This window comes from Buteo buteo, chromosome 1 (genome assembly GCF_964188355.1).
Source record: "Buteo buteo chromosome 1, bButBut1.hap1.1, whole genome shotgun sequence".
NCBI classification, from domain to species: Eukaryota; Metazoa; Chordata; class Aves; order Accipitriformes; family Accipitridae; genus Buteo; species Buteo buteo.
The window spans coordinates 46,665,062-46,690,027 of record NC_134171.1 but is presented as its reverse complement, the minus strand read 5'-3'; the positions used below and the strand labels follow the sequence as shown (position 1 = coordinate 46,690,027).

Below are 24,966 nucleotides of genomic sequence, written 5' to 3'. Positions count from 1 at the left end.
TTCCCCTCATTAGTCATACAGGGGCTGTATGTGGTTTTCAGCCCTGCTGTTTGGTATTTCTGTCTGTATGCATCAGTGGTGTTTGGCTTACTCTTTCTGTAAGGAACTCTTGCATGTCTTTAAGCTTCCCGTATTTACTTGGCTAAAGATATTGGATTGGCAGAAAATAAATTTTAAGTTTTGATGACCTGCTGTCCAAAGTCATTCAATAATAAAACTTCATGTGCTTCTGAATTGCCATGCTGAAGCAAAACCTGTTTTTGTGATCACATTCCCTTTAGTTTCTAAGCAATTGAACCTGGAACTAACTTAGCTGCTGCTTAAAATGTTTTTAAAAAATACAAAGGAAACCCCAACCCAGGTTATTGTAAAGTGTATTTTAGTTTTTTAGAGAACCTTCCAAAGAAAGTCTGATAGGATATATGCTCTGATCTCCCACATGTCCCTGCTGAGAAGATTGCAAGATGTATATTTTGGATTTAAGCTCTTATCAGTAACAAATTTCTCGCTCTGTAGCGCTTTAGTAGTATGCTACTGGTTTTGATCGCATTGATTCTTAGAAAAGGACAAGTGTTTAAAGAAGAGTAGTTGGTTATCGCTTGGACATCTTGAACTGAATTTTAGCGTTAATGTCTATGGTTGGAAAAAGCTCTTGTCTAATGTCAACATGCTTGTGTGCTTTTATGTCATTCTGTTGTGCAGCCTTCTGTGCTTTAATGAAATTCATTGTTTTCAGAGGACTGTATTGTGGAAAAAAAAGTGTACATATAAACTGGAGATTGGAGGAAAAAAATATTACGTATAAAACTGAGTTATTACTACAGAGAATGACCACAGCTGAAATGAGAAATGATCTCTTTAGTTTCTAAATTACTGACTATGGTAGGCAGGATGTGTAATAAAGAGCCGTATTTGTACAATTATGTTTTGTCTTGCTTTTTTCCTCATTCCCTGCTTGTCATACACCTGGGATGAAAAAACATCCACTTATGTTAAGACTGTGGTGCTTATATGGGGAGGAGGGCTGGGGAGAGAAGAGAAAAGGGGTTGAGAAGCAGAGAAGGCCGTAAAAAGGATGAAGATACATAATTTCAGCTGGTCTTTTTGGATATTTCTATGTTTAGAACTAAATTCTCAGGTCCAGTAGCTGTAATATCGCCATCCAGCCTTAGCCAGGTTTTCTGAGTTACATCACCATGGCAAATCACAAGACCCAAACCCATTTGTTTTGGGGCAGCCATGAGGCCTTCTCCAGAGCTGGCTTGGCCCAGGCTTCAAAGCCTGAAACGAATGAAATCTGGAAAGGAACTAAAGGAGCACGGCTTCTTGGTTGCTATGCAAATACTTATGGTTTTCTTAGATGAAAATGTTAGTGTCTTTCAAGAGGTGGAGCAGAACATTTGAAAAATGCTGGAGGGCATTGGCTTTGCGTAGCTTTGGGACAGGCTGCGTTAGAGGATTGCCCGAAGGCCCTGGGGAGACAGACTCGGGGCAGTGACTGGCAGGGAGCTTCCAGAGCTTCCTCAGGAGGATGCTTTTCCCAGGGAGGAGATGTGCTGTCATCTGTCCAGGTATCGTGCACTACACAAAAAGTCAAGCAGGGTGTAAGCTGTAAAGCGTCTGGGTGTGTTATAGCTAAATGGCTAAGCTGTAGTTTTATTTGCAGCTGTAGGTCTGTGTAATGTACAGTCGTTCTGTGCAAGGACAGGTGAGAAATAGATCTATGACTAGTCTTTAAGAGTGGGAATCTAAGAGTCAAACTTTTAAGTCCTACAGTAAAAATGACATCTAGTGAATTCATGGTTCTTTCACAGTAGCGTATTGCCCCGAAGACTCTCGGAGGATAGAAGCAGTGTGTACAAAACAAAAAGTGATGCCAAAGTGGCCGTACGTTTCTGCATAGCCTGACTTAATTGTGCGATGAAGTGTGACAAAAATGAGCTAAAAGCCTCTGCTTTAGCTATCGGTGCAGGATTTTTAAACAGAACAGCTCTGCTGAGACTACTTCACTGAAATTTGTCTTCTGACGCATACTTTTTTTGTCACGAAGAAGTGCTTTTATGTTCTGTGCATGTTCGAGAAGTTTTATGGTGGTGGTGCTATCATAAAAACAAGTTATTCTGTATAGATACGATATATGTGATCTATAGCTATATATGTTTATATCTTATAGTTATAAAACTTAAAACCTAAAACACTACAGAAAGGAATTGCTAGAGAACTTTTAACCAGAATTTCTGGGTTTTGGACAAGATGCGCCTGTTTGGAGGCTTGGGTCACATTTTTGCATTTACTGTCCTTGTTTACTGGATGTTCTTGACTTCAGAGAGCCCCTATAAAAGATTTCTTCCTTGGGCTTATAGAAATATGAGACACTTTGAAAATTATTTAAAATGCTCTAAATACACAGTAAACTCAGAATATTTCTCTTTGAAGCATCTCTCTGGGTCAGTATCCGAATTTTCAAGTAGACCTCTGCAGGCAATATATATTCATTCTGCTTGTGCATCCATACGTTTCTGTGGAAGTCATGTGGCAGTATATTTAATAATGCAAAGAACTGCTGCAGCAGGGCTGGTCTCTCTTTTTTTTTTTTTTCTTTTCTTCTCCTTAAAGTATTCTAAAGGTGTATTGTACCTTCTGATAGTCAGACAGTTGCCAAAGTAGTGTTGGGATACTGCCAGTTCTGCACTGCAGTAAATCAGGAACCTGAATTCTTATGTTGTATTGTGGATACATTTTCTGTGGGGAATTTCTTAGGCAATGTGTATCATTAAAACAAATACATTCAAGGACTTGGCAGTCAGCTCTGTATAAGCAGACACTGAGTCAAGGCTTCTTAATAGTGTCAGTGATCAATGTTACAGTCTGTTGGCTTTGCATAGCCAGTTCCAAATTTCTGTGTTATTGTTTGACCTGATTTTGAGACTTCTTTGAATGAAGACTAAAGTAAGGTTTTTTAAGAGGATTTTAATTTGCACCTTCTTTACTGTAAATGTTTCACTAAAACCTTTCATATTTTTGTTGTTGTTGTAATTTTGAGAATAAAAGCTTTGATTTTGGAGGAATAGTAGAAAGGTATAAGATTTAATAGCAGAATTGGGTGTCTTGATTGACCTCAGAGTATTTTGGATGCAAGATCATTTTATTTTACTACTTCTGTCATTGTTTTCCTGGTGTTTTAGGAGACTATAATTTTTTATATCAAGGGCTAATTCACTGTGCAAGTTTAATACCAAGACTTCAATGACAGTAGGTCAATGAGCTTGCATATGTATATTTGCATAATGAATTTATTGATTGCCTGTATAATCAGCTGTCTTAGACTCACATGCATTACTGACACTCGGCAATAATCTCTGATTGGACTGAATTTTCTGGTTTATTTTACTGATGTTATTTCAGAAGTGGAAAAGAATGCAAATAAATTAAATACTCCAAAGAAAAACATACTTCCGACTGTTTTCATGAATACTGAAGAGTTGTTTCCTGTGGTTCATTCTTCTTTATTTCCCACTCTTGCTACCAGAAGACAAGACACCAGTTTTTATCTGGTGTCCATTAATAAACGATAATCATGGACATCAGTTGAAATACGCACTTTAAGATGCCTGTTTAGTGAAAATTAGAACTTCTAAATTCTGAGTTACCAGTTTAAATACTGGGATGTATTTTAAATTCTTATATTTAGAGTGAAGATTAAGAGTAAGAATAAATGTAACTTCAATGTGTTCATAAAAAAAAAAAAGTATTTGAAAATTGTGTGTGGCTAATGCATTAAGTACCCAATCTGTTTTACTTCTGTGTTGGGGATATACCTCTTAATGTCATAAAGAGCACCTAAAATGCTCTGGCAGATGTCAGGTGTCTGCTTAATTAGCTTATTAAGGAGTGTTATAGACAGTGCTGACAATGTGAGTAAACTGTTTTCTGATTATTCTGAATGCTACAACAATACAGTGCTAGTGGGCAGGATCTTCAGACAATGAGGTGTCTACCTGAGAGAATTGTTAAACTTAGACATTTTTGACATTCTAAGGCACTTCAGGGCTAATGTTTAATTGTGGCAATGATTATTCAATTAAAACAATAAACTACCTGTAGCTTTCAGCATACAGAGGATAACCAAAATGAGCAGAGAGAAACAGATAGGTTAATCTGCTGAAACAATATCCTATGGAGCATAAGCTTGCAGAGCAATGTTTTTTCTGATTTCTTCTTGTGCAGCGCTTAAATGCCTGAAAGAGGTCCCAGTTCTGATGTGTCAAATTTTCATTGTTTCTGTTCCTCTCAAGTGGAGATCTGGGAGCATGAACAATGTTCTGAATTACTCTGTTTACTTTCTGAAATTTATTCAACTTTCAACAACATTGAGTATGATTTCATGAAAATGTAATCTGCTAGGTACATCTTGGTTTGTAATATAAGCTGTTTTATCAAAAGAGTTACAAATGTTATAGCTTGTAGGAATGGTACTATATCCATTTTAAATGTAAGTCTTGAATGAATCCTTTAGTGGGTGGAATTTTAATGATTTATGGAGACAATAATTCTAACTAGCTCTTTCACAACCAAGAAATTGTTCTTGCTGATTTAATGACCTTTTTATGAAGTAACTTGGAAAGTACCTGTGAATTGGAAAGTAATTCTGGATGTGGCGTTTGACTTATGTTAGAGGTCCTTCCAGCATCTGGTGTTGCTGGACCATTCAGTCCAGTGTCAGAGGGAGAATGACACCTCCATCGTTTAGGTTTCAGGATAGACACATCTCTCGTAAAGGGAATATTAAGCAGTAATTATATGGCAGCCATTTCTGTTTTCACTGAGACCTGCATACTGTTTAGGTTTTTTCAATTGCTGTCTTAAAGGAGTTGGCTGAGAAACCAATGACCAGTAGGTGGTCAGAGCAGCAATGACTTCTGTTTAGCATGTGCTTTTAAGTCCAGGTGCTGAATTTTGCACTGAAGTGATGCCTTATTTGACAGAATTAAAGCATGCTTGACAGCAGTCATCACAAAGACCTGCAAATTCTTGCCACTGTACATACTTAGGATGTTCATTATCTCAGCTGAACTAAATGCACTCAAGTAAGCATGTGCTGAATACGATTCATTATTCCAGAGTTTTTAGTAGTGATACATCTCATCTTGAAGGACAATGAGAATTAAATTGATAGCGCTCATTAAAGTGTAGCTATTTCTAAAGAAGTTTTAAAGGAAAGTGATGCATCAGGACTTGTTAGGATAGAGGAATACACTTGAGGTGGCATAACTATTTGAGATTTATTGGGTCTTTCAGCAGGTTGACTTAAATCTTTGTTGTTGTTGAAAAACCTTCCAAAATATTCAGCATCTTATGTGATTAGGAAATCTGAAAGCTAAAACTGGAACACCTGTGCTACTGTAGACAGATGCCTTAGAATCAGTACGTGTGGGGGACATGTATTGAAACAAGTTACATTTTTTGCATAATTTCTTTGATATGCTTTTAATATTGATTCAGATTTATAGTTAGAAACCTGGTGTACAAGTGCTGCAGATTGCTTTAAATCAAAATAAAATAATTATAATAAGAAAATAAAACTTCAGTTTTGAGTAGTGTATATGTAGCTAGTTGGGGATCTAGGAATAAGAAGCTGCCCCTTCCAGTAGAATAAATAGCTCATAGCATGAAGAGTTTGATAAAAGTGCTGAAGACTTTGAGAAAGGCTGCAAACTTCTTGGATCTTGGCAGCCTGGAGATTTATAAACACTTCCTCATTTTTGAACTTTGAGTACCTCTGAGGTCTCAAAGAACAGTTATATGCTAGAAAATGTGAAGACTTAAGTCTGAAAATACTGTCTAACCTTATCAGCGTTGACAGCCCGGTGATGTCATCATAGGCTATTGCATAATTATGTAGCTGAAGATTCCAAACAGAACAGTTAGTGACAGCTACGAAGTTAGTTTGCAAAGTTCTGTCTTCAGTTCTTCTGTGTCATTTTCAAAGTGGCGAAGTGTGCTGTCCGGCTGCAGGTTGTAGTTGCGTAAAAGGACTACATCAAGGAAGCTGAGGAGGGAAACACAACGGGAAGGCATTGCAATCCAGTCTCTGGACTTCCGTTTCTAGGTTCTGAATTCCCGTAAATCAAGCTTTCTTGCATTCTGGGAAATTAAATATAGATTCCCCAGGAAATCCCCTGCTCTCAAAAGTGCTATAATAAAAGAGTCAAGATTTAAAGTAGCTCTATTTAAATTTTGTACAACTAACAAGTGCAGATTATGAATGAAGTGTGCATATTGGTGACTATTTTGGTATTGGTTTTAAGTTTCGCACCACTTTAAGGTTGCTGCTAGAACCTGTGTATTCTGAAAACTTTATCAGTAGGTAGCTTCATCACATTAGTGATAACAGAAGAACATTAAATCTTGGTCCCTTGAGTCCTTTTGCTGTCGTCTTCACAGAATACAAATACTATCTTCTGCTAAAGATCTCTTGCTCTTCTTCTTAAGATTTAGGCTCTTTCCTCTACAATGTAGTCAAATGCTTTGAGTGCATGTAGATATATGGGCGTTAGTCTAATCCTAGTGCACTAACAAGTTACAGTTTTAGTGCAGCTGGTGTCTTGAATCTGGCCATAGTCCTGTTGGTTCTGTAAAGGATGGATGGAAGTTTGTGTTGCCAAGGTTTCACTGGGGCTTTTGCTGGCTTTACTATAGCTAGGACAGAATAACTACATGTATTGATTTTGTTCTTCTGACTGCCGCTTAATGTGTGACTTTTGGGTTGACTTAGTTCTGATTCTCTGCAGGATAAATTTCCCATGTCATCTTACTGTCTTGGTAATAAATCTTGTTTTTTGTAACTTGGGAAAGTGGATAGCTGTGCTGCATTTGGTAGGCAATATAACAGTCCTGAGTTTCATCCAGATGAATATTCAGAACAGCAGGTAAGCTGGAAAAAACAAACAAAAAACAAACAATCCCCCAAAACCCCCAAAGAAACCCCCACTAGTCTTAAGTATTTGAAGTAACATACTGCATCACTTAAGGCCAACAGGTAAAGTAATTTCTTGCCTGCAGAGAAAATCTGTGAATGTCTGCTTGGAAACGTACATGTGCCAATAACTCCTGATTTCAAGTATTTCCACTCCTGCTGTGCATGCAGCCTTGCAAGACTGGAGGGTTGTTTGGGAAGGGAACTCCAAACTAAGTAGAAGTGCTGATTGCCTGGGTTGGGCAGGCTTTGCTTTCAGCCTGATGTGGATGTTCACTGCACTTCCAGTCTTCTAGTGTCTAACAGCTGCTGCTTCAGTGGCGGTGGTGATGATGGACAGCAGTGGCACCCTTACAAAACTAGTCATTGGAAAGATCTTGCCTTATCAAATGTCTTTCCTTTCTACATCAGCTTGACCGACAGGCGCTACTGGACCCTCGCCTCAACTGTCCCTAGGCCAAAAAAACCCCAATCTCCCTCTAAGGATGCCTTTGGGGGGGATGTCATCAGCATCTATCGTGCTTCAGCTAATTCTTGATGACTTGCTTACATGGAGTTAATACCCTCCTGCAAACCCAGTCAGGGATGTGTCCTGTCTACAAAAAAACCCTGCTAAGCACAATTTGCTGTCATCTCTTTGACAGAAGATGTATCTTTAGGAGGAAAAATACAGTTTCTAGATACCTCTGTGGGCTGCCAGTGGTAAGCAGTATTCTAGCAGGGAAAGAAAACTCCATACTTAGGCTTAGATTTCTTCTCTAGGATTCAATTCTGATGTTTAAAAACAAATTGTAAAATGTGATTGCAAAGAAAAAAACCTTTCAAATGTGAGTATCCTGTATTGGGTAAAATGGTATTTGCATGAGTCCTCACATAGCTTGAAGAAGCGGTTTTGTGGTTCAGTATAGGCTTCTGTAGTTCCTTCTGTTCACTACAGGCACAAAAGTCCTGAAGAATGCAAATGTATTGTTGATGAACAAAGGTCAAACGTAGTACAGAAAACATGGAAACTTGACTGAAGGCCACCTGATGTTTGAATAGGATTGTGGAAAGCCCAGGATCCTTGAAATGAAAGAATGACATGTGGTTTTTTGTAACAGCACTGTCTAGCAAAAGCTGGCTGCCAAATGGCTTTGAGGCTTAATTCTAAACAACAAGTGTAGCAAGTGTTGAGAAGTGCAGGAGTTAAATATATTTTCATATGAAAGGAATAGATCAGTCTTTCATTTGTCTGTGGGTTTTTTGGAGGGAAGCATGTGTGTTCTGGAGGAAGGAATGTATTTGCTGTACGTGCGGGTTTTTCTCAGATGTTTTGTTCAAGAGTATATTAAGACACTAGTAGTTGTAAACATGAAGAGAATGAAAATCCATCAGCGTTCTTTGCTCTTGAAGACTGTCTTGGAAATATTTCTGGTATTTTGGCTGGCAATGAAAGTTTAAAAGAATAAACAGTGTATTTTGGGGAAGATACCTTGAAATACAGATACTTCCACTATTCTGACACAGCAATATTGGAGATTTTTTTAATTATTATTTAGATAATTAAGGAGTTGTTCAGTAGATATGCATGATGCAAATACCTTAGAGCTTAGAAATTCTCAAACATGACTAAAAATAAAAACACTTAAAGTACACATAAAGCAAAAGGAAAATAAAACCAATCAGATAGTATTCCTGAAGTTTCATTTATTTTTTTAATCAGTACTTTCAGCTGTCAGATGAACAGATGCTTCTTTTGATTATATATAAAGTGGATAAAGTATGATGTTCATGACAGATAAGTGAGAAGGAGCAACAACTGTTAAAGAGCTAGCTTGCAGAGAAAGTGGATAAACCTGTGAACTGGCAAAAGAAAAGATAAAACTGAGTTGGATGATTAACTAAGTGAAAAGTCATGGTGTGTGTGATCAAATAAGAAAAACTTAAACCACTGCAGTTAAATGTATAATCATTAAAGCTGTTTGTTAAATGATTCAAAGGTAGATTTCACAAGTGGCATTAAGAATTTGAATATTGAACTTATTGACTGGTGCTTGTAAAAGCCAGTGTCTGCCTTACTCTTTGGAGATAAAACATCTCCAATGAGAAAAGATAACTAAAGCCCCTTACAAATAGGTGATTTGACAGAGGATTTAAAATAGTTATCAACTCTTAGAGGAGGGAAATAAAAGCTTGTATATTAGCAGATTTGCAAAAGATTTTCTATTGGTTTAAATATTTTTTTAATTTTTGCTTTGATTATTTTATCCTTGGAAATGGCTTTCTGTAAAAGTATAAATAGATCTTTTAGATTACTTTTTCTTTAGTTATGAAGCCTGTGACCCCTGATGAGGTTCTCTTCTATTGGACTAGACATTTATACTTAGTCAAACTGCCAATTTTTAGGAAAAGGGGGGGGGGGGGAACCAACCCACAAAACTTCTTATGTGATAATATAATGCACTGTAATCCACATGGAAAAATTATCCTTTACAACCTAATAGAGTTACTTCCCAGCAATTTGGGAAATCACTTGGTCTATAGCCATTGCTTCAAATGTCTATTTTAAAAACTTTCAACTGTGCTAATTAGTGCAGATTATTTGTATTTAGAATGGCATCTATTAAAAAACAGAAACTGGAAAAAACCCAACAGACTTGCAGTTCAGCAGCAATGCTGGTTGTATGCCTGTCACCTTAGGACTCATTTGTGGGGGAAGAGTGTTTAAAAATGTGTGACTTCTCAGGTGCATGTTCATGCTTTTGAGAACGATAGTTTCTTTCGAAGTGGTGGTTTTCTTATCTGCTTTAACCTGGTTCTCTGTACTTATGTACAATGTTGATTTTCTTAGACTAACAAGTTTGAGGGCAATATACAGGTCCATGTGAGAAGCAAGCTTGTGAAGCACGCCTCAGAAAAGGCAGCTTGGTGCACTTCAACTATGTAAATCAAAATGCCTTGTTTTAGCTGTGACACCATGTTACTGCTTCATTTTCTATTGTCTATCAGTATAAAGAGTATTTTCTGAAGTCTTCATTTTGAAGATGTTAAGTCTTCACTGGTGGGCATGGCTGACCAGTGTGGCTTCACTGGTCAGGTCATAGCCTGGTGGAAAAGGAATATAGGCTGCATCATCTTAGTCAGTTCTTGTATTCTTGGTCATAGGTTGTGTCCTTAATTTTCTCTGTTAATTCTCCATGTTTCTAATGTCTGTCCTTTCTCTTATGGTTATATTATACAATGCAAAATGGAAATGGAGCATGTTTTTAGATTGGATGGTTTGCTGTTTTGCTCTCAGCTGTTTTAGGCCAGCTCCTTCCCTCTCCTTCTAACTTCAGCTTTCCTTTTAGAAAGCGTAATATAGGGAGTGCTGAGGAAATGGCACTCCTGTTTTGAGGACCCTGCTGTGTAGGTACCTCTTCAATTGAAGTTCTTCAAATGAAAAACACGCTGCTAACATGTACATAGCCTACTTAAATTTAAGATTGGATTTTAATACTATGCTGTCATCGTCATTAAAAGATGTGGGCTGTTCTTGCTTGAAGTTAGAACTCGTTGCTAAAGACTTGAGACATGTAATTTAAAAAAAATGAAGGTGCTACAGATTAATTAAGTAATCTGCATCTCTTACTGTCACTAGGGATGTGGTTTTCAGATAAGAATGCTTGTGCAGTTCATAATGGCGTACTTGAATCCAATTAGTGAGTTTCTTTGGAAGAAGCAGGAGTGGTAAAAACTGAATTAAAGTACAGATATTCTCAGTTTTGACTGTTGAAATGGCACAAGATTTTCACTGCAGGTATTTCTAGTAACCTTGAACTATTTTATTTCCTGTCTAAACATTATTTAACTTATCCAATAGGAGTCTAAGCCTATGAAAAAGATTTTGTATTACTCAAGGAGCAAGATCTGAATCTACAGTAGAATGAACTGGGCCTGGATGGTAAAGTCCTCATCCAGTTCCTCTGTAGGATGAAGAAAGGGGAGTTTATTAGGAATTTATTCTTGTGCCAGGAGGAGAAATGGAAGGGGCAGTGCGTAGTAGCAGCAGATAAAGTGGACTAACAAATCTGATGTACGTTTACCATCTGCAAATGTATCCAATGCTCTCGTACCTTGTGGGAAGGCAGGCTGATGCCAAAAGGCAAATTTTTGTCTTGAAGAAAGAGTGAAGGAGAAGGCTAGAATTGGAAAATGAAGCCTTGTTTATAGAGGGGAAGATGCTACAATTCTCTTCACCAAGAGGAAAGTAATGGATTCAACAGAATACAATACTTTTGCTGTAGCTTGACTTCATTTTAATCACTTTCAATGATATTTCATTGGATTTGTGTTGTTACTAAATAGATTTATGCTTTTAAAAAAGTGAAGTAAGTGAAATGAGGCATTCTAATGTGTATATATTTTCAGGTAGAAATTAGAAGAGTTTAATGGACTTGTTTTGTAAATGATTGAACTGTGGCTTTCTTCCATAATTTTGAGCATTTTTGCCTCTGATGTTCTTTGTACTGCAAATTTGGTAGTGCTATGAGTAACCTGAATCAAGTGTCTTAAACTGTGTCCTCTTTTTTTTTATTCCAGCCCTGATGATATTGGTACCTGTTGGTATATCCTGCTGTCTGGTTCAGTCTTCATTAAAGAATCTATGTTTCTTCCAAGGAGCAGGTATGTCAGCTATGAGTGTACTGCATTCTGTATTTTAAACATAAATTATGAGATGTAGAGAATTTTTAGAATTAAAAGGCAATGTCATATGCTTAATGAAACACAGAAGTACATGCGTAAACACACCTTTCCTGCCTTTACTAGCTGTGGTATTTGTTTTATGCCCATAGCTAGAATTGAAAGCCTGTTACTGTGGATAGTGTACAAACATCCAAAGTGTCATGCAAATGCTGTCAACTTAAAAATAAAACCACCAAAAACCTGACAAATGGAGTGAAGTACAGAGTAGTCTGTTCCTATGAGTAATCAAACTTTAAATCACAGGATGCACTAGAGCTTATGATGTTTTCCTGAGGCTTTACTTACTGTGCACAAATCTTCAGTGCATGTTTTAGCATATGCTTAGATCATGTTACTGCCAGTTTTGCTACTTCAGTTTAAGGTTGTGCTTCATGTAAATGGATTTACAATGAAGAGTGGTATTTTACATAGAAAAAGTAAGTTTGAGTGTGAGATGCTCAAAACTTACATTGCTACAGTAGAAAATTTAATTATGTTGAGCTATGGAGAAAAAAATGCAGTTGACTGCAAGGATTTTAGACTAAGGTGGCTGAGCTTGATCATTTTACTGGAAGCAGAGTGGAATCGCTTTAAAATGCTGGTTTTATGCATATTCATTCAGACTACTATAAAAGGCTCCTTTGAAGTAAATAGCATGTAATACAATTTGTGAAAGGCGGAATGAAAGAATGACCCATCTCTGTACAGTATGATGAGAATGAAAGCACTAGAAACTTCCTTATAGTTTTAAACAGTGGGAAACCACTTCAGAGCCAGTGATGGTTGGCATATGAAAAACTAGATGTTCCAATCTGCCTTTCAGTGTGAGAACAATGCTGGTCTTGGGACTTCCATTTGATGATGGTGGCATGTTCTTGGTGTAAGCAAGTGTCTTGCATCTGTAAAAGGACAGGCACTGCTGATAAAATGGTATATTTGATGTGTCATCAAACAGTATGTGCTAAAGGTGCAGAAGTGGTTATTGTAAAAAGTAGCACAACAACAGATTATAGGATCCCTGCTGCTGGCAGATGAATGAAAATTGTCCCATATGTCATCCATGAACAGGCAATGCCAGAAAAAAAGCTGGCAGAAAGTGCTACCTTTAGATGCCGGGAGAAGGGATATACATCATCTGAATTAATGTAGGGTGGTTGTATATAGTCTGTGTCAAGAATCTTCTGTTCCTTTGAATTACAGCAATGCTTGTGCTTCAGACATTTTTTGACACTTGATGAGAAGTGAGATTTAATAAGATAAACAATGTGCTTGAGATTCTTCCTGGAAGAATAACAAGAAATTGTAGGTCCTGTGACTCTAAGCAGAGCATTTAAGGGCTGTTCACCTGGAGAAATTCAGAAATGACATCTGGGACAGTGTCTGAGATCTTGGTGAATTCCAAGTGTGGAATTTGGCATTAGAAGAAGTTTCATAATTGTGGATGGAGTCAAGTAGCTGCCAAAGCTGGTGTCTTGAGAAGCAAATGCAGGAGAGAGAATTTGTTAATTAACAAAGATAACATGAGTCCATGAAAGCAAAATTAAGAAACTTCAATTTAATGGTATAAGAAAATATTTCTTGAGAGCAAAACCAGAGTCATTCTGGTGAGGGGCTTTGTGCTTAGAAGCTATAGTTATTAAGGGGTGGGTGAAGGCCTTATTTAAATTTAGGATGAGGCTGATGGGGATTTTTACTTTGCAAATGAGTAAGCTGCAGTATTGGGGCCTTAGACTTATCCATTAATAGGAAAGTTGAGAAAAGTGAGAGGGGACCCAGGCTGTTTTTGATTTGCAATACAGGTGGTAATAAGTGAATTATTTATGTATGTATTTTTCAAGCAAAGACTTGAGAAGAAGACTAAGTTCTTCAGATTTACTTATGCTGCCAGTGAATTGCTCACAAGGAAATAGTAAGCTGCTCAGATATATAGACTGGGTAGAAGAGACTGATTAGCAGCAATACCAAAATAAAATTTTGCAGTGCTGTAGAAAAAAGTGAGTGAGGCCTCCTAAAAAGGCTGCTGTCCAGAAAGAACCAATAGGGTGGTATTCTGAAAACTAGAGAGTAGTGTCAAAAGTGGGCAAAAGGCCATTACTGTATAAGTATCTGCTTAAACTGACTATTTACACATACAGGGAGTAATAATTTCAAGAGCCTTTTTGAGCATTGCATAATTTGGGAGTGTTGATGTCTTGTTGCCATTAAGATTAATTTGCTACGCTTTAGCGAATGGAGCATGTTTTGATGCATCATTGACTTTAGGTAATAGGAGGAGACCTAAACATTGCCAGGTAGAGATCATCTAATTTTGATCTTGTTTGGCCAAAACATTGTCATTTGAGTAAAGTTATTGTAAATTCATATTTAGACTACTGTAGCGGGGTTTTTTCCAGTTTAATCCATTTTATCTTTGCCCATCTAGAAAGCCACTAGGAAATAATTTTGCAACATGTGAAGCTTGTGAGTAAGAAAGCAGGATGGAGATGAGAAGTCTGTGTAGGAGCAGAAAGCAAGAAGTATAGTCTTCTCTCCAAACCCAAGTGACTCAGAAAATTCTCATTTCCCTAACTTTTCTTCTCCCAGAGCTTAGACTAATCCATTCCTCCTGTCCTCAGACATCTTACCATCCAAAACTCCTCATTTTTTTTTCTTGTCTTAAAATTATTCTCTTTTTTGACAGCCTGCTCTATGCACCTGCAATAAATCCCTTTGCATAGGTTATCTGGGCTGCATCCAACCCTCCCAGTGGGACCTCAGGAGCTGCTGGTGCTGCTCAGACTGCAGGCTTCCACTTGCCTGCCCTCCTGGCTTTGTCGAGCTTGGCTTCATTTAATGATGACTTGGCAGCAGCAGCTGGGCAAATTTAAAATAAAATATACGTTGTTGTCGTCCATCTGTCGCCCCCAATTTCAAGAGCATTTGCTATTCTTTGTTGGATTTCACTCTTTTAAAACGTATGTCTGTACAAGCCAGGGTAAAAGTAGTACCTAGTTAGAGTAATTCAGATAGCCCTAGTGAATAAATCTGCCTGCAATCTTGGAGGTGTTTTCTCAGTCCTGTGCTGAATTCCATACTACTCTTAACTTTGTGGCTGTTGGCATGTGACCCTACAAGGAACAGGATGGAGTGCTGTCATCAGATTTATAGCTGAAACTTGGAAGTACCTTAGTGCATTTGATTGTGTATGCTCAGCATATTGCTTTCATTTGGGACTTCTATTAGCTAATTTAGTTGCATTAGTTTCAGATATAGCATCCTCAGACTGGTTGGTGGATAACACTGGAAATGCTCTTCTGTTGTGTATTTTATGTCAGGTAAACTTTTTTTTTCTTCTTCCAAATCATTGTTTCCATGTCTTTGATACCTAGTGTTAGATACCATTTAAAATTCTTTGGGGAGGGGGAGTGATGGCTCTGCTCGGCAGACAGATAATACATAGTTGGGAAAGAAGAATGTCTTAAAAAAAAAAAACAACCAAAAAACAACCCCAAACCAAACAAAAAAACCCCTAGCTGTCTAAAAGCACAAGCAATGACCACCCCCTGCTTTCCCAGATAAACCAGAAATAAATAATAGTATAGCAGTCCAAAAATATGCAGCTTTGTAATGTACTATATATGGTCAAATAGCTGATAGTTGAAATAGTTTGAAATGAGTGGCATAGCTGCCAATTTTGCCGTGGTTATATAATGTACTGGGTGACTTGTAAAACTACTTATAACTAGCTATTTGACAATGGAATATTGGAATACCTGAAGTTTTAAATCGAGTAACATGCTTTGGAAACTTTAACATTGAAACTATGCCTGTTTTGTGAAAATAACATGACTATCATTTTATTTTCCTATTGTAATATAGTTTAGCTTGTATTTGTTCAAGTGTCAAGCCATCAGCTAGCAAATAATGTTCATAAGATAAGGCTGGATTTTATTCTGTTAACTTACTATTTGGGGAAAATTTACAATTCAGAGATTTAAAAAATTTTGACCTGAACAATTAAAGCTGCCATATTTTTGGTAACATAAAGTAAAGCTTAATCTTGTTCTCCTATTTAATTTCTGTAAATTTCAACAGTGGAATTTATTCTGACAGCTTAATGTGAGGAAGATTCCCCCCCCATTTTACTATTTAGTTTTCATACTTATTCCTTTTTTTTAACATATCAGGCACATATTATGGTCAAACTAAACATTTCTTAATTCCCCCCCTTCCACCATGACCACCAAACTAGCACAAATTAACACTTGGTCTCCTCACCGTTTCCCCTGAGCATCTGTGCCCTGGAGCCATTCACATGGTAGAATGAGGTTTATGTATGAAGTCCAGAAAGTAAATGAGCAGAAAATACAATTCCCTGAAGGTTGTCCTGGCTCTCCTGTGTTTTCACGTGGTCACTGACAGCAGTATTGTGACAGTCCCTCAAAATATCTCTTGGAATGGCCTCCAGCATCCCTAGGTCTGCTCAGTGCTCTCATCACATTTGCTCAGCTGCTCGGACTTCCCGCGTGGTTTTTGTTCCAGGACTTTGCTTGTAGTGCAAATTTTACTGTAGTCTTCCATCTTATTCGACTTGGAGCAGCACTACAAAAATGTCTCCTAGATCTCCCACCGCTAACCTCGTGCTTGCCCATGGCCTCCACAACTGGAGGATGCAACTAACACTTAGCAGCAACAAAATACAGATTTGCTGGGCAGTTTTTCTCAGTCCAGTAGACTCTGGTGCTTGGGTTTTTCTCCTTTTCTCTAAGAATTCTTCCGAGACCGCCTGGGTGATGTGTGGTGTGCTGTGCTGTTTAGGCATCCTGCAATGCTGACTTGTCAAGTGTAAACCTGGCTTTGCTCTTGTCTTTAACTACTCGCTCATCTATACTCTTCCCTTGCTGTAGCCTCCTCTTTTCTTTTTTTACTGCCACACCCAAGCAATTCTCCTCTCACCACTTCATATGGCGATGGAGAGCTGCTCTCCCTTTGGCAAATTCACAAATTTTACATGAAAGCAATTATTTAAGCTTTTTCCTCTAATTAAAAGATTAAATTTTGAAGTTGAGAGAACATCTGTTTTTTCTCTCTTCATAATTAAAAGGGATGTATCTATTTAAATATTGATGATTTAGTCCTCTGGTCTTTCCTATACTAAAACAACTAAAAATTCTACTGGAGAGCCATTGAAGAAATCATGGACTTGTTTTGAATGTGTTTAAAGCAATAACAATACTCAATTTGTGCAGAAATGATTTGTCCTCATCCGAGTGTGTCCTGATTAACTTAAGAAGGTAACCTCTCCCAGAAGAAAATTTGTTAGGGATTTCGGCAGTTTTTTTTATTTTGATGGGTAATGCATGTGAGTATAATAGTGTGAGCAGAGCCCTTGGCTATGTACATGCATTTATACAGCTTTATGTATCCTGAAACATACTTCCAAATTTTTGTGATGCCTGGGACATGCTGTTTGGTGTGGCTTACATATATCTAACTGATGATCCATTTGTATTTTGAATAGAGAACTGTCTTTGATCAATCTTTTCAGTGAATAAAATTATATTGATAGCTTGAATCACAATGATAAAATCCTTCTCTCTGTATATGACCCTAATATCATTTAGTTAAAGTGGCTGTTGCTGGCTGAAACTCAGAACAGAACAAAACTGGTGTTTTAACTGAAAGAGAGTGATCAATATACACAAATATTTAAACCAAAATAAATTTTGAATTTGGCTAAAAAGGGATTTATTTTTTTTTTCCCCTGTGCAGGAAACTGAGAGTTTTAGAACAATGGATTTGAGGGAGGCTCAGGGTTGTACTTTTGGGAGCTGCTGGTTTAGTTATTTAAGATGCAGAGGGAGTTGATCAAGAGCTGTGCTGGGCTTATTGAGCTTTTCCCTGTTTCTGAGTTTTGCTTATGGCTGAGGATTTATAGCATCATGATTGAAACATGAAGACTATACGTTAGATCATTGTACAGAAAAATAAATCCCCAGGTTGTGGTTTCAAGTCTATTTAAGAAATTACTTGAAAATGCGTGCTTTGGATTTAGTTTGCCCTCAGAACTCTCGCTCTTTAATAAAAAACCTCTTTTTTTTCTTTTTTTTTTTTGTTTTGTTTTTTGCTGCTACTTGCTGCTGCTGGATTTTCCCATGACCTGTTTGTTGCTTTATTATTTCTGCATCCAGCTAGTGCAGTTCTGAAGCCATGCTTGTGGCTCTTTAAAAGCTGCTGGGAAGGTATAGAGTATGGTATTATTGTGGGCTGACCCCCAGTGCTGTCTTGTCTTCTGTCTGGTTTGAATACCTTAGTTCAGCATTTCAGTCCATCAACTGAAACTGAAGCATGAAAGGAGCGTGATCTTAGAGTTTAGTCTAGGAAAGACTGAGATCATAAGCTGAAGAAAGGAGCTGGAAGAAGTAGTGGAGATGTCAGTCTATTTATGACCGAGTGTATATCTACCATGAAATACTCACAATGGATTTTAAATAGACATTTAGAAAGTAATGCTAATTGCTTTGTACCATCTGCATCTACCTAAAAGATGGTGTATGTCCTTTTCAATGGATGTGTTTACTGTGACCTGCAAGCACGTAATTAGACTATCCCATTGCATGTGACTGGGATTACTTTTTGAGACTCAAAGTACTGGAGAAAACAAAAGCTTGCTTACAGGAGGGAACATTTTGTTGGGAGTGCCTGATCTGGCCATCTACCTTGAATCTGTTCATCTCCCAGTGGTATCGTGGCCAGCGTTACCAGTGAAGCCTGGAGCTCGCTGATGTGTGGCATTGCCTTCTTCCTCGCAAGGTGCCAGTGGAGCTGGAGCTGCCACGGGTCTGTCCCTGAACTCAACTCCCTGAGGGCGGGCTGGCTGGCAGGGAGGGTATGCAGAGAGGGTTTCAAGCTCTTTGAGCCTGGCTTCTTCACTTGGACACAGTCACAGTCAACCCTGGCTGTAGCTGAATTAGCTGAGCCATAAATTGACGGGGCCTTGTCTTGTCACGTCACCTGCTGTTACAGCAAAGTTCATGATGCAGAGCACATGCTACTTGTACCAGTAATGTCATCTGAAACTGTCCTTATTGTTTGCAGAAATTGGTGTACAGGGTTTTTAAATATGAATACTTAAAATGATTTTTACAGCTAAATGAGTTTGGTATTACGTACATTTTGCTTTATCCCACCCATCTCCTGTTGTGTTGCATAATTTAAGAGTTCATTGAGTTTTGAAATTGGTTGTCTTCCAAGTGTGCTGCCAGTATCTGAGGTGTTGGGAAATAGAAGAAGACACAGTTCCTAAATGATGAGATTGGGTGGTGTCTGGCGTTGTTCCTGTCAAAACAATTATTTCAACGCTACTGGAATTTTGTTCTTGCACAGCTGCTAAAATGTTAAGGGACTTAATCTATTACTCTGGAATCTTTTGAAAATAAAAATAGAAATCTAGCGTAGTGGGCCTAGTGCTACCAGGCTCTCTTCCAAGTTTGTAATGAGGAGATGAGAAAGTAACAACAAAGCAGAAAGTGTCAAATGACCTGAATAACTTTTAAGTGAGCCTGATTATTTTTGATTCCTCTTAAGGTGGGGGAGGTTTTCAGCGATGGAAATGCTTATGGTAGGAGAAAAGCCAACTTCAGAAGACCTCACAAATGCAAGCCTTGTACTATTTTCTAGGTGTATGTCCTAGAGCTACAGACTTCTGTCTCTTTCCATATGAAAGACCTGGTGATGGACTTGAGATGGTCTGGATCACCTGCTGATGATCAGGTGCATTGGTGGAATGTTCAAAACAACTTAATACGCTTTCTGTAGGAGAGATACCATTAATTGATGGTGTAGAGCCTGTAGATTCAAGAATCCTTGTTCTGGTCCATTTTTTCATTGTTTCATATGCAGTAATTGTAAGCTAAGTCAAGATGGCATTTCCTGCCACTGTTGCTACATTAAAAAAAAAATTAAAAAAATATTGAAGTAGGCTTTTCTTACGTTGTGCTTTATTCAGGTCAATGGTGTTTATCTTCCCCATTGAAACCACAATTGTGTAAAAATACTAAAAAGTTGAATGTATCTATTTTAATGATAAAGTTATGCTTAGGAATTTGTGATATGGAGCATAGAAACAAAGTATGTAACATTATAAATCGTAACCACTGCTTTTATGGAGAGTCCCACTTGTGAACTAATTTAAGTTATTTTTGCACTTGCTATATGGAATAAGTATAATCAAAATTTTTCAGTGTGATATGAGTATGGGATATAGCCAATGCTAAGGAAAAACAAAATCTGAGGCAGCATGGATAGTAGAATTTTTCTGTGTAAGCATGAATGTATCTTAATAGCTCAAAGTAACTGAAAAGGACCTTAAGGAAAAAAATTAAAATTAAGCAGAGCGGTTTAACAGACTAGATTCATGGGGCATAATCTTTTAGCAGAAAGAAAGCAGAGGAAAGGAGAAAATCCTTGGAGGTAGCTGATAAAGGAAATACAATCTTTGACATCTATGAATGATACCAACTCTCACACCCCGTTTTTTAAATGTTAGAAAATTGGGGTTAAAATTATGGCTATTTAGTGTTGCAAAATGTGCTGAAATTGTGGTTTGTTGGTTGTTGTTTTTTTTTCCTGGGAATGTTTTAGAATGCTCTCTAGGATGGACGGGAAAAACATTCATTCCACTGAAAACTTGTTTTTCCTGAAGATGTTGACATATTCTCATTGTTGAAAAATTTTGGTGCTGCTTAGTTGGTTTCTAAAGTGTGCTGCAGTGAAAGCTGACCTTGAAACAGAATGTTTTTTATTGCTGACTCTTCTCTTTAGCTTATTTTGTGTCTCGTTGGTTAGAGACACCTTTGTAATCCCAGCATTAGGGTTTCTAATGGGGCATGTCACAATTTGAAGTAATTGAGAACTTCTAATCAATCTTGGAAACATTGTTCATCTTTGCTTTTGCTTTTATTGCTCTTTCGTACGTTATAATTATGTGATATTAATTTAATTTCAACAGTTCTCACTTATACTGGGATCTTCTTTGTAAAATTTCAGGCTTGATTTTAGTATTAAAAAGCTGCTATCTGAAATGATAATAAATTACTCGCATACAAATGGAGATATGGAAAAAATGGAGGGCTTTTTCTGAGAGGTTAAGGAGGGGTAAATTCTCTATGTGATAAAGTACATGGTTATTTCAAAGTTAAATGTGAGATCTCTTATACCTGGGTATTCACCACTGCTTATATTGCTAATGAAAGATACCTATCAGAAAAAATCTGTTGCTTTTTCACAATTGATATTGCAGCTGGTGAGGTAACCTGTTCTGCAGTCTCTTCCTTCTGACTTAAGGTTCCTTCCGATTCAATTTATTAGTATTTAAGGTTTTGAGTTTTAGTACAAACCTGCAAAATACCAGAAAACTCCTCGGTTACCTGGAAACTGCATTCTGAGATTCCTGCAGAGGGAAAGAGGAAGACTGTGGGTTTTTTACATGCTGTCAGTGTCTCTGAGCAAGTTTTATAAGTGTAACGAACTCAGAAGTTATCTGGTCATTGCTTACCCCAAAATAACAACAAAATTAAGTATGTGCAAAAATAGCATAAAGAATACCAAAGAGGGAGAAGTATACCCATGTGGAGGGAGGGGATGGGGTGCGCTGCAGAGCGAGGTGACGATGCTGGTCTAGGTATGATACACTGGGGAAAAGACCATTTTCAGCAGGGTGGTGAAGTTTTCACAGCCTAGGGAGCAACATTAACTAGACAGAGAGGTCTATTTCTATCTGAAATTGAAGATGATTTATTACCTCTGAACGATTATAGTTAGAAGAATATACAGAGTGGATGATCATGCTCACCAAAATTTGTGTACTCTACAGAAAAGTCAAGAGGTACCTTAAAGTCTATCCTGTGCTTACAAGTGCAAGACTTAGTCTTTTTTGGTTTTTATATATATATATACATTTTTTTTAAAATTTTTTTTTTTACGAAATATCCAAGAAAATTCTTGCGGGAAGTCCAATATAAATGTGTTATGGGATGACTGTTCTGGCATTTAGGTTTGGGGTATATGTGGGGAAGAGCCTTTTCTTTGTCTCATGTGGAACTCAGGTGATCTAAACTTCTACAGACTTATCTTTGCTGAAGGGCAATCTTGCTAAGGTAAAATAATGACTTTTACTTACTTACGTATTTGTAGGACTGTAGAAAGGTTGAAGGAATCAAAAATATTTTTTTTTGACCATTAGCATGATTCTGCTACTATAATTCTCCTACAAATAGTGTTTTTAACAAAATGTTATTCCATACTGTAGAAGAGTAAAATATCTGAGAGTTTTCTTTCAGGTTACCTCAAATTTTTGAATGTTTCTGAAAAATAAATCCAGGGACACTAGGCATAGTATAACATGTAAAGTGAGGGCTAATTTATTTTCAAATTATAATCTAAATAGCTAAAACAAAATTATTGCTATTACTTCACTGTTTTAGTTTGCTTATTCATTTACAGTTATAGGGCACTTATTACAAAGATATCTTGAATACGTCTGTAGTGCACTAATAAGATTTATGGAAACTAGTTATTGAGGTCATGTGTTTAGCCCTCCATGTGAATGAATTGGTTGTATTGAATGAGTTAGGCATACAAGTGGGGGTGGAAAACGTCAATATGTATGGTCCTACTTTACTACTAAAAACCTAGATGACGTGTCAAGTTATTAATTTTTTTTGTTTTGTTTTTAGTTTTTTAAAACGATGATAGTTTCCAATACCTTAATTATGAAAGTCTGTAGAGGAACTTAAAAAGCTTACTATATATTTTTCAAGGTAAAAAAACTGTCTTCATTTAGGATCTAACTTCTAAAGACTTTGTATGAGGTTGGAAAAATACTCCTCTGTATTAATGAATTTCATGAATGTTAATAACCCAAACTGTTCAGACAAGGTCTTGCCTCTTAAGTAATGTTTTCCTACTACTTCTCATTCTTTGAGACCATTATGTAGATCTTGTGATGTCACAGTAATATCCATGGCAACACAGATGTCATTAGGATGAAGCATAAGCAAAGCTGTCTTTATTCAAATCATTTATTAAAATACTTTTTTTTTTAAAAAAAGAATAATAATTAAAAAAGTTAAGGAAAAAAAAGCCTTCATCTTTGAATGTTTTCCAAGATAAAATAATACGAGAACTTCTAATTTAAAAATAAAATAAGGAAAAATTTCTTTTCCAAATAAAGATCTTTTCTGTCAGCTGTTCTGATGAGGTACCTGCCTTCTAGCTTTCCATACTAGAGATGCTGCAAAGCTGAGCTGCTGCAACAAGACAAATTTTGTTATTGCTACTTTCCAGTTTTGTTTATCTGTATATTTGTGTATATAGTTTATAAATACAGATCTTGAATTTCACAGGAAAATCTCATAAATGCATTTCTATTGTTTAGTGTATATGAAAGGGTCATAAAGAACTGTAAGTCGTATTCTTGTCTGAAAAGTATTCAAGTTCACCTGCTGCTATAAAGGCCCTGAGCATCTACCGTCATTTGCAGTAAATTTGCAAAAGACTTTGTTATTCTTTACAGCACTTTTTCAGATTGGGTTTTTAACCATTTTTAGCTTAACTTTAGTTTTAAAGTAACATTATAAAAAGCTAAAGTGAAAAGCAACAAATTTGAAACTTTACTCACTTTTTTTTTCATAAACCAGTCAAACTCGCTACCATACTCAGCCTTGTAACTAGGTAAAATTCTAAAATTAACCACACTTCTCAAAACAGTAGTCTGTACTAAAAGAAAAACTGTGTGAAGACCATAAGGCATATGTTTTAGGGCTTGACTGAAGGGACTTTCTCTGGAAGCAAACCTCCGATCTAGCTAATTTCAAAGTATTCACTGTGGGTTTTCCGGAACTTCTTTTGAAGTGCTTTCAGTAGTCAGCTATAAATTACCAGATTAATGCAACCTCTGATCTGGGTTGTATTTGCATAAGAAATAAAGAAATCCCTATGAGTGTTACGTAGATAAAGTACTATAGTCTGTCATCTCTAAGGATGCTAACTAAACATATTCAAAATACTGAAGAAGTTTACTAAAACTTTCAGCTGGAGTTCAAATTAACTTTCACACATTTTTAGCAGAAATTATTTAAAGCATTAATATACTATTAAACGTGCTTATCCTATAATTTTAGTGTCCTTCACACGGACCGGTTAGTTGTCAGGCATTCTCTGTCTGGCTTGCCGGGTTCTTCCTGACTTGACACCCTCCTGCTGCAGCACCGGGGTTATTGCCCTTGGCACCATGATCCCTCTTCCCTCACAGGCAGCGAGTAGTTTTGGGCTCCAGGTCAAGCAAGGAGCTGCATTGATGTTTGAGGCTTTTTTTTTTTTCACTTGTGAAACACCTGCCCTCCCCTTTCCTCCCCCCCCACCTCCAGGTATTATTAAGTGACATGTACTTAGCTGTGCTGTTGCGAGTCCCTTCCCTGACACATGAGCTGTTGTATCTGAGACTGTAAACATCTAAGCTATCATATGACACTGGATAAGTCTAATCATCCTTATCCATGGTATGTAGTGAGCTCATGTCTCCAGGATTTGCAAACAGTGACAGCTCCACGAATACCTCTTCAACTCATATTCCACTTGCCAGCATCTCAATTTTTCTTTCAACTGAAAAGTATTTCTGTAAAGCAGCTATTTAATCTTGCTTAAAAAAAAATTAAAAAAAAAGCTGTAGATATAGTAACATTGTGAGAATTAAATAAGTTAAAAGAAAAAAAAAGAATCTATTGATTATTTTGATATGCTGATGACCACCACATTTTATTTAAAAATAATATTTAGCACAAGTCAAAAGCAGCTTGGGCTTCACTTGCATATTTGCTTATTTTTTCTAAGAGACAGGCTCTAATTCAAATGAGAATCGGAGAAGTCAGCCTATATTATACAGAAGATCAAATTATCTGATAGTGACCCTCTGTCCTTTAGCTGACAAACCCTTGCTTTCGGAGTTTCCTGTGTGCAGCTTTAAGCGTGGGGAAACCCGCTGCTACCTTCCCCCCCCTGCATCATCCCCGGCGGAGGGCTGCTGTTAGAGCTGCTCTGCATGCATGAAGGGCTCTGTCTTTTTTTCTGAGGGGTCAGAAAATGGCCATGCCAAATTTAGTTTTCGTCAGAACACTCCAGCGTTCCCCTAGGGATGGCTTGTGCGTGTGTACACACTTCTAAATTGTGACTTTAGGATTTTTCATCCCTCGCAAGGGCAAGTTGGGTGGAGGAACAGTCTGGGTTTCACAGCACATTCATGTGGAACC

At 37.3% G+C, this 24,966-nt stretch overlaps 1 protein-coding gene across 7 annotated transcripts in view; it reads left to right on the top strand.

Annotated features, from left to right (window-relative positions):
* RAPGEF2 (Rap guanine nucleotide exchange factor 2) overlaps positions 1 to 24,966 on the top strand; it is a 193,435-nt gene that overhangs the window by 66,703 nt on the left and 101,766 nt on the right. For all 7 annotated transcript variants that reach the window (XM_075029115.1, XM_075029144.1, XM_075029134.1 and 4 more), the window contains exon 4: positions 11,537 to 11,620. In XM_075029115.1, coding sequence (XP_074885216.1) covers positions 11,537 to 11,620 — 84 coding nt within the window. The remainder of the gene's footprint in view (positions 1 to 11,536; positions 11,621 to 24,966) is intronic.